Source organism: Tupaia chinensis, unplaced genomic scaffold, assembly GCF_000334495.1.
Source record: "Tupaia chinensis unplaced genomic scaffold, TupChi_1.0 Scaffold000251_1, whole genome shotgun sequence".
Classification (NCBI taxonomy): domain Eukaryota; kingdom Metazoa; phylum Chordata; class Mammalia; order Scandentia; family Tupaiidae; genus Tupaia; species Tupaia belangeri.
In genome coordinates, this window is record NW_006159731.1 from 1,962,654 (window position 1) to 1,973,458 (window position 10,805).

The 10,805-nt window shown below is 40.8% G+C and overlaps 1 protein-coding gene across 1 annotated transcript in view; it reads left to right on the forward strand.

Annotated features, from left to right (window-relative positions):
* The window catches only part of ANKRD55 (ankyrin repeat domain 55), a 68,298-nt gene that overhangs the window by 47,696 nt on the left and 9,797 nt on the right, over positions 1 to 10,805 (forward strand). Inside the window, exons 7-8 of the mRNA XM_006148983.2 lie at positions 3,903 to 4,070; positions 9,918 to 10,579. Coding sequence (XP_006149045.1) covers positions 3,903 to 4,070; positions 9,918 to 10,579 — 830 coding nt within the window. The remainder of the gene's footprint in view (positions 1 to 3,902; positions 4,071 to 9,917; positions 10,580 to 10,805) is intronic.

Below are 10,805 nucleotides of genomic sequence, written 5' to 3' on the forward strand. Positions count from 1 at the left end.
TTAAAGACTTTGTTTGCTCCAAATCATCTCTCAGTTCTGGGCTCAGCTTTTGGAAACAGTAAGACAGTGATTATCTCTCTTATCCACGCTGTTACACCTCTCCCCTGAGAATGAGCACAAAGTCAATTATCTCCTTAAATGGGGGAAAGAGAAGGGGTAGAAAAAAACTAGTATATAGGTCAGGATATCAAAATATGATCACACCACATCGAGACCAGCAGTTGGCGCAATGACTATGTCACTGGACTCCCACGTAGTCGACTGTGGTTCGAGTCCTGGACCCGGTGGCTTAAACTCACGCCGGGCGCATGTGCATGCGTGCCCAAGATCCTGAGAGGAGAATGGAGGAGAAGGGATTGAGGTGTGGCCATCCCCCCTGGGGGGTGACTTCTCGCTTTCTATCTCTCTGTCTCTCTCTGTCTGTCTGGCGAACGCACGTGCCCTATAGCAAAAACCTCTCCAAAAAAAAAAAATATATATATATATATATGACCACACCACATTAACAAATGATGTTGAGAAAAGTTGGTTATGTAGTTGGAAAATAATCAGATTGGCTCTACACCTCACTGTCATATCAAAATGCACATTTAGATAAATGCAGTTCATTTTTCATTTTTCATTTGAATACATATAGAAGAAAATACTAGCTTTCTTTTTATTTACACTCAGTTAAAATTTGATTTTTTGGTCTATAGTTCTGTGAGTTTGAACATGCATAAAATCTTGTAACTATCACAAACAAAATTCAGAACAATCCCACCAACTTAGCATCAACTCATAGTGTCTTTTTGTGGCCACACCTGCTCCCATCCCTAAACCCTGGCAACCACCAATTAGTTCTCTGTCTCTGAGGTTTTGACCCTTCCAGATGTAATGAAAATGGAAATATACAGTAGGAAACCTTCTAAGGTTGAGTTATTTCACTCAGCAGATTGCATTTGAGATTAGTCTATGTTGTTGTGCACAGCAGTAGTATGTTCCTGTTTATTACCGAGTGGATGAACCATGATTTGTTTATCCATTTACCCACTGAAGGACAGTTGAGTGGGACAATTATAATAATATTGATATAAATATTTGTGGACTGATTTTTGTATGAACGTAATTTTTCATTTCTCTAGCCAAATATCTAGAAATGGGATTTCTAGATCACGTGGTACATATGAAGACTCATCAAACATTCATATAAAATGCATATTACAAAAAATCTACACAAGGATTTCAAAATTTATTTGCACCAAAATAAACTTGTAGTTTAATTCCAGTTTTCCATGGACTATTTAAAGTTTCCATATATGTTTAACTTTAGAAGGATCTACCAAGCTGTTTTCTTTTTCTTTTTTTTTTTCTTTTTGGAGAGGTTTTTTACTATAGGGTGCGTGCGCTTGCCAGACAGACAGAGAGAGACAGAGAGACAGAAAGCGAGAAATCACCCCCCCCCGGGGGTGGGGGTGGCCACGCCGCAATCGCTTCTCCTCCATTCTCCTCTTGGGATCTTGAGCATGCACGCACATGCGCCCGGCGTGAGTTTTAAGCCACTGGGTCCGGGACGCGAACCGCGGTCGACTACGTGGGAGTCCAGTGACATAGCCATTATGCTAACTGCTGGTCCCCTACCAAGCTGTTTTCTAGTGTGGGTGTTAACATTTTATATTCCCACTAGGAATGTAGGAAAGTTCCGTTTGCTCCCTATCTTCGCCAGCATCTGTTACTGTCAATTTTTTTTTGGGGGGGGAATTTCATGTTGTTCTTATTTTAGTCACTTTAATAGGTGTGTAGTGGAATTTCATTGTAGCAGTTTGTATTCCCCTGACAAATGTTACTGAGCACATCTTCATGTTTTTATTTACCATCCATATATTTTCTTTAATAAAGTGCTTTATCTTCTGCTCTTTTTTTTTTTTAATTTGTCATAAGGTGCGTGTGCTCACAGAAGAGAGATAGGGGTAGGGGGATGAAAAAGCAACCACCAGGGAAGATGACCACACCATAATTACTTCTTCTCCATTCTCCTATCAGGATTTTGGGTACACACACGTGCGTGCGGACACACATACACACACACACACATACACAAGCCCAATGTGAATCTTAAGCCACTGGATCTGGGACTTGAACAGCACAGCTGGCCCTGTGAGATCTGGCCACCTTAACTACTATATCACGAGCTGGTCCAATCTTTTTCTAATTTTTAAATTTTGTTTGTTTGTGTTCTTATTGTTCAGCTCTAAAAGTTCTTATGTATTCTAATTATAAGCCCTTTATAGGATATATGATTTATAAATATTTTCTCTCAGTCTCTGGCTTTTCTTTTCATTTTTAAAAGAAAGTGCTGATTCTACAATTTAACAAAGTTTGAATATTTATTTACCTACTTTAAAGGGCATTCTAAGCGCGGGACCAGCAGATGACATAATGATTTTGTCGCTGGACTCCCACATAGTCAACCGCAGTTAGAATCTGGACTCAGTGGCTTAAAACTCATGCCAGGCATGTATGCATGCATGCCCAAAATCCCAAGAGAAGAATGAAGGCGAAGGGAATGTGATGTGTCCATCCCCTCTGGGGGTGATTTCTCACTTTCTGTCTATCTCCCTGGTGAACACACATGCACTATAGCAAAAATCTAAAAAAAGGGGGTGGGGAGGGGACTTTCTAAGCATAACATAATGAAAGAAGCAAAAAATAAGGAAGCCATAAATGTAATTTAAAATTTTATTTAACTTTATTCATTATTATTATTATTTTAATATTTCCAGAGAGAGACACCAAGAAAGAGAGAGAGAGGGAGAGTGAGAAAGTAAGCCTCTAGTCTGGAACTCAAACCACGGTCAACCATGAGGCCGTCCAACCCCCTTAACCACCACACCACCTGCTGGTCTGCAATAAATGTAATTTTAAAAAAAAAAATTAATCACTAAAAAATTAAAAGTAACAAAATTAGAGAAAAATTTTTTAAAAAACATAACCCATAGAAGATTAATACCTTTAACATAAAAAGAGCCCATAGCAAGAAATTTAGTAATAAAAACACCAAAACTTTAATTAAAAAAGAATGGATAAAGGACATTCTGAGTCATTTCAATGAAGAAACTCAAAGAGCAGATAAATGAATATTTCAAAAGTTCAACCATACAATTAATTAAAGAAATGAAAAAGAAAACAACAGTGAAGTGTCATTTTGCTTACCAAATTGGAAAATATTTTTAATGATGGTAATAATAGTCAATCTCAGAAGTAAGGGCACAACTAGTAGAAAGATAAATTGAATTCCTGGAAGGTAGTTTGGCATTGTGTATAAAAGGACCTTAAAACTGTTCATACCCTCTGACCTGCTACTTCCTATTCTAGAAAATTCTCATAAAAGCCAAAGAAGGCAGAAAAACAGGGAATACTCAGAGTTGGACAAGGGGTGCACATATGCATCACCACATCACCATCCTTAAGTTTTATTTATTTATTATTTTATTTATTTGTTTATTTTAGGTTTTGGATATACGGCACATGCACACACCAGAGGGAAAAAGAGACAGGCAGAGACAGAGAATGGGAAAGTGAAAAATCACCCCACAGTCGGGGATGGCCTCGCCACAATCTCTTCTCTTCCATTCTCCTCTCAAGATTTTGGGCATCCATGCATACATGCCCAGTGTGAGTTTCAAGTCACCAGGTCCAGGACTTGAGCCATAGTCAGCCATGGGGGAATCCAGTGCCTTAACCACCATGCCACCTGCTGGCTCCCTTAAGCCCCATTTAATACATACTATTTCCTTACTGTAAATAGCAACAAGATTTTCCTACCTCGACACAACTTTGAGCAGGAGCTGTTGCTGGCTCGGCAACCTACTGCACCATTCACGTGCTCAGATATTCGCGCTTTTCCCACACGGTTCCTCCAGGACCCCTCTGCACTGGGCTGCAGCTGCAGGAAAAGCTGAATGTGTCCAGTCCCTACTGGAGTTGGGCATGGATGGCAACCTGAGGGACATCAACGAGAGCACACCCCTGGCCTATGCCCTGTACTGCGGTCACACAGCATGTGTCAAACTCCTCTCTCAAGAGAACAGGTGAGTACACAGAAAACATTCTTTTTTTTTCTGCCTCTCAAAGATTTATAAAATTAATGACATTTTCAAAATTGCCAATGTGCAAACACAGAACAATTTAATATAATTATATCATATAATGACTATGAAATAATATGAAATCATCCTATAATTGCTTACATTATATAATTAATGTGTTTGCCATAATCAAACACAGAGCAAAATGTTCTGATCTGTGTGGAGCAGGAAGCCTGAATCCTTCAGCCTGGTCTTAATCTCTTTCCTTTTTCTCCCTTTTCTCCTCCCTTTATGCCATATCCCTAAAGCTACCTTTTGCCTATATCAATGATTCTCAAACTTTTTGTTCTCGTGATGCTTTTACACTCTAAAAAGGCATCAAGAACCCCAAGGAGCTTTAGTTTATGGAAGTTACACCTGTCAGCATTCATGCCATTAGAAATTGAAGATGAGAAGAAAAATTATGGTAGAGAGTATGTATACACACAGGAGAAGGAAAGAGAAAAGGGAATAGAGAAGCACCCTTGGTCAGGTCTCATCTTCCCACAATCCCCTTCCCCAGTACCCCAGCTCCCTGGGATCCTGGATGTTTGTGCTACACAGAAGCCCAGTGTATTCTGACTGATGTAAGAGTCTGAAGGCTGCCATATTGCTTCCAGCCTCATAGCACACTTAAACATTACCACCGTGCTACAGTGGCTGGGTCCTGAGAAATTTTTAATTAAATATTTAGGTATTAACATAATAACTAACCGATTACATTTACATGTTAGCATTAAGACCAGATTTTTAAGTAAAATTTTTTGAAATTTCTATTTTACAAAACAAAGAAGTTTAATGAGAAGAGCAGCATTGTTTTACATTTTTGGCAAATCTCTTTGATATCTTAATGGAAGCTTCATAGAATACAGATGTGTTCCCAGATCTTCTGCATTCAATCTGCTGTTGATATGATGCTTTGATCCAAGTATATGAAGATAATCTGGTCTCACATACATATATAGTTGGAATAGGAAGGACTATTTCCATAATTGCCAGATGGTTACAAATATTTATCTTTAATACTACACCAAAACAAGTAATAGTTTCCTAAAGTTTCATTGCAATGGGAACTCTATCACTGTATTGATGGATTTTTTTTATACTGTTACATTCAAGCTCTTACACTTTGAATGGGTCTTATAGCCATGCATGATTTTACAATATAACAACTAGGATTGGCCATTTGGAAACTTTTGGTTCACTTTGTTATGAAGATCTTTCAAATGCCACATTTCATTATGCAATATCAAAAAAGTCACATCTGGGGCCAGCCAGTGATATGGTTTGACTGTGTGGTTCCAGTCCTGGACCCAGCAGCTTGTGTGTGCCCAAAATCCCAAAAGGAGGGAGAGATGGGGGAGAAAGGATTGTTGTATGACTATCCCCTATGAGGAGTGCTTTCTTACTCTTTTTTTCTCTCTCTGTCTCTCTATGGCAAGTACATGCACTCTCTGACATTTTTTTAAAATTACATTTGTTAATACAGTACAGATCTCATCAGAAGGGAACCAGCAGTTAGCGTAATGGCTATGTCGCTGGACTCCCACGTAGTCGACCACGGTTCGCATCCCGGACCCGGTGGTTTAAAACTCACGCCGGGTACGTGTGCGTGCGTGCCCAAGATCCCGAGAGGAGAATGGAGGAGAAGGGGTTGCAGCGTGACCATCCCCCCGGGGGTGATTTCTAGCTTTCTGTCTCTATGTCTCTCTCTGTCTTTCTGGCGAGCACACACGCCCTGTAGCGAAAATCTCTCCAAAAAAAAAAAAAAAGATCTCATCAGAAAACCTTTTATGTATTGAGATACTGTCAAGCTTATAGTGTGAATACAAGTTCTTGAAAATTCAAATTTCTGCTTGAAAGCTGGGCTTTGTCAATATCAGTAATGATCGTCTGATGTTTATCTTGAAATGACAGGTTTACATGTTCGTTTTTACTATATTTTTATTGTACGTATTTAAGGTGTACAACATGATGTCTTGATGTACATATACATAGTGAAATGATTACTAGTCAAGCCAATTAACATATCCCTCATTTCATATAGTTACCTTTGTGTATGTGTGTGTGTGTGTGTGTGTGTGTGTTTGGTGGGAACATCAAATTCTCTCTTAGCAAATTTCCAGAATACAACACAATATCATTAACTATAATCTTCATACTGTACTTTAAGTTGCTAGACTTGTTTATCCCACTTAACTGAACTTTGTATTCTTTGACCTACATTCCCCACCCTACCCTCATTTTGGTAACCACCATTCTATGTTTCTACGCATTTCACTTGGGGTTTTTTGTTTGTTTGTTTTGAGTTTTTGTTTGTTTGTTTGTTTAAGTTTTTGCAATAGGGCACATACACTTGCCAGAGAGAGATAGAGAGAGGGAAAGTGAGAAATCGTCCCCCAAGGGGACTGGTCATGCTGCCATCCCTTCTCCTCCAGTCTCCTGGAATTTTAGGCACACATGCACAAGCATCCAGAGTGAATTTCAACCTCTAAATCTGGGACTCAAAAGTGAACGATGGGGAACCAGCAGGTAGCGTAATGGCTATGTTGCTGGACTCCCACTTAGTCGACCGAAGTTCGCATCCCAGACCCGGTGGCTTAAAACGCACGCCGGGCGCGTGTGCGTGCATGCCCAAGATCCCAAGAGGAGAATGGAGGAGAAGGGATTGCGGCGTGACCATCCCCCCTGGGGGGGGTGATTTCTTGCTTTCTGTCTCTATGTCTCTATCTGTCTGTCTGGTGAGTGCACACGCCCTATAGCAAAAAAAAAAAAAAACTCTCCAAAAAAAAAGTGAAATATGATCTTCACTTTGTTCATTTTTGAGAAGATGCATGCAAATACTGAATTCAACATAACCATAGTTTGTCTATAAATCATAAAAATGGCATCCCATGAATAAGTGTCCATTTCTATTAAAGATATTTTGTAGTTTAGTCAACTGGACTAGGGAGAAATGTTTATATGTTGAAATATTCACTTTGTATGCTAAATAATGTGATAGACTGTATAAAAGAAAATGAAATTAAAAATAAATTTAAAAAAGTAAGTGCCCAATTCAGTTGGTAACAAACTATCGCACACGTGGTTTGCATGAGATAACCATCATACCTCAGTATATGGTAAAATTGCTTAATAGTACTTCTCATTTTATCCTAAAATGTGTAGTGGAGGATCAATATTTAATCAAATTAATAATTTTACAGCCTTGGGACAGCCCGTAGCTTGGTGTTAAGTGGCTAGACTCCACATGGCTGACTGCATAGTTGGAATCCTGGATCCAGCTCATTGAAAAACACAGCAGGCGTGTGTGTGTCTGGGGGGTGGGGGGTGGCGGGCAAAATCCAGACAGGAATCAGAGAGGGAGGAGAAGGGATTATGGCATGACCATACCCCAATGGAGGGTGCTTTCTCGCTTTCTCTCTCTCCCTCTCTTTTCCTCTCTCCAGCACACACACACACTCTCTAGAGCAAATTTAAAGAAAAAGATAACCTTACTGCCTCAGCAAGAATATTACTAAATTAAATGACACTGACGGTTTTTTTATGCTAGTGCATGGATGCCTCTGTTGTCCTGATTTATACTAAGGCGCCCACAGTTTTACCTGCCACTAACAGTGTAAATGATATACTGGAATTATTATGAATATAGTTTTATCTCAGAAAATCTCTGAGTCTTGAGGGCCCCTCCCCTAGCATTTAGTTGGCCATACTTTGAGGCACATGGCCTAAATCACAACCTATAAGAGAAGGAGATAGACTAGAAGATGCGGAGACAGCATTAATTAGCACAGGGACAAAGTCTGCATAGAGAAACTTGAAAGAATGTCAGTGATTCACCAGGGTTCTCTCTGGTAGTACTGGGAATCCAGGGCTGTGTTCAATATTTCAAAACCTTAATGAAAGGTAAAATGAAGACAAAACTAAATGGTGAGAATAAAGATTCAGTTGCACACTGTGTGACCTGTACAAAAAGCATTCATTATATCCATCCAAAATAAGCAGCAATTTTTTTAAAATTACAGATTACACTATCTCACTCCAAAGAGCTATGTTGCAATCTGACTCAGAGCATGCTCATGGGTCAGATTCCATTGCTAATCATACTGCAGAAAGCATAAAGTTAATTGTGGTCTCAAAAGAGAATAACACAGTCCCAGCCACGGAAACTTGTACTGGACCAGGCTACTTGACAGCTGGAGGCCACATGGTAGACTGGGATTTGATTCCCAGCCCAATCTAAAAAACTGAATGTAGTGGCATGGGACTATGGTCCCGGCTACCCAGAGGCTGAGGCAGGAGGATTGAGATGCAGCAAGTCTCTGTCTAAGACATAACACACACACACACACACACACACACACACACACACACACACACACCACAAAAAGGAAGAGAAAGAAGGTAAAATGAGAGAGACTAGTACAGAATTTTCTAAGGAATAAAAGCAGACCAGTGCTCAGGGAAACTCTCGACATGAGCTGGCCAACTGTGACCTTTTCTTTTAGAGCTGCCCCTGTGTGCGTGTGTGTGTGTGTGTGTGTGTGTGTGTGTGTGTGTGTTTGGCATGGCTCACTTTCTTCTGCTGCCACGCCCATTCTCTGGCACACACATTTCTTCTTTTCCAGCTGAAGCCTGGGCTAAATCTTCTTTCCTTGGTTGCCTTTAGAACATTTTTTTTTGTTTTCTTTTCTCTTCTTTTTAGATTTAATCACTGTACATCTTTGCAGCATACAAAATGAATCCTTTACCATACTTTTTTAAAAGTATTTTTCAACAGGAAATTTAGTAAAAACTGAGAAGAAAACAAATAACACACAACAGCATAAAATGGGCAAGATCCTTGGCGTGGATGATGTCCTCACTCTGTCCAGATTCCCTGGGACCCCTTTCAGAGAAGATTCCCTGGGACCCCTTTCAGAGAAAGCCCAAAACCGCATTCTCCCCACCTCTGCAACCTCCACCTTCCTCTACTAGTTGAAGCCTGCAATCAGACCTTGCCCTTTACCTCTCTGGTTTACAGCTTAACCTCTTACTGCTTGATCTTGAGAAGGGAGAACAGGAACAACTTCAAGCTGTTTTCACCTTTATTTATCTAGGAGTACATTTTTTTATCTATTCATCCATGATCAAGAGAGACAAAAAGAAAGAAAAAAAAAGAGACAGGCGAGACAGGGGTCTTTCGAGTGGCAGTGTACCCCCAGCTTCAGCCAGCTCCTGCTCAAGGGCCTGTGTGTACTTGGTGTGTTCAGGGTTTCAGGACACAAACCCAGAACCCTCTTACATGGGTCAGCCACACAGAGCGTGCAGGTACTGCTGCACTTGCACTGCCATCCAACCCGTTAGGGAAAAACTGCGTTGTTGGTTTTTGTTTTTGTTTTTGTTTTTTAAGTATTTAATGCATGAATTTGATTTTTTTTTCTCTAACAGTAGGATAAGGCAGAACCAGGAAATCCCATATCTCATAATATAATGAAGAAACAATACTTTCAGAAAATTATCCTTAGATGATGTCAGAATAGGAAATACACAGTAAACTGTAAAAGCATAACCCCTAAGGGAGCAAGAAGAATCTAAGAAATGGATTAATTGGACAGAGCACTGACCACGGCAAGAAACCACTTCTGAAAGGGTGTGGTAAGCGCTTGTACATAGCCTTTAACTTGAGAGAGCTTGGTGGAAAGTTGGGGGAATCTATAATCTCTGACAGCCTGATCAAGCTGATAGAGGTGGGTTTGAGGAGTATATTTTGGTTACTGAGGCTGTCTCCACTTCCCGTTCTCACACCCTTGCTGTTTTATATCCCCATAGGACAGAGCCTGCTCGACCCCCACCTTCTCAGAACAGTAGACCCCAGAAGAAGGAGGGCCAGTTCAGCATGCTCAACCAAATCTTCTCCAAAAACAAGAAAGAGGAGCAGAGAGCCTATCAGAAGGATCACAGCAGGGACCGATACAGGGGGGAAGACACCTCGGAAGTTGATGACATCATCACCACCTTTGACAACATCGTGGATACCAACTGCCAAGAACAGTCTGGTGATCACGTGGCTATGGTCGACTTTAAAAAGAGGACCTCAGAGAATTCAAAATATCTCTTACCGGAAAAGAAACCTCTGGCCCGAAAGGGGCTTCCACCAATTAGAACGCAGAGTCTCCCACCCATCACCCTGGGCAATCACTTCCTGACCGCCTCCCAGGGGACCACTTCCCATGCTGGCCCCAGCTCTGGTCCTCATACCACCCAGCAATCTCAGAAAAGTCGAAGTGAGCAGGATTTATTAAATAACAGAACTGGCTGCCAGACATTGCTTGAAAACCCCTGGAGGGGTGATTCTAATCAGGTGTTCTCCTACAAAGCTTGGACTGTGTCTTCTTCAGATAAACTGCTGGACAGATTGTTCACTGGCCGGCCTGGTCACCAAGAGGTCTTGGGGCCACCACACCTTCCTCATCTACATAATCCTTCATCAGGTAAAGTCCCTGATTTCTTCTTCATTCTTGCAGGCTCAATGTAGGGACTGGAGTGACAGTAGCCCAGAAGGCAGGGAAGAAACAAAACGGGTCATAGGGCTATTCTCCCTGAGTTCCAGGCAATGGGAACATTCTTCTTTCCTTCGTGAGAATAATCATAGATTAAGAGCTTGTGCCTTCTAGTCTTCCCACCAAATATGTGTAATGTCTATCAGACCAAAGCAGG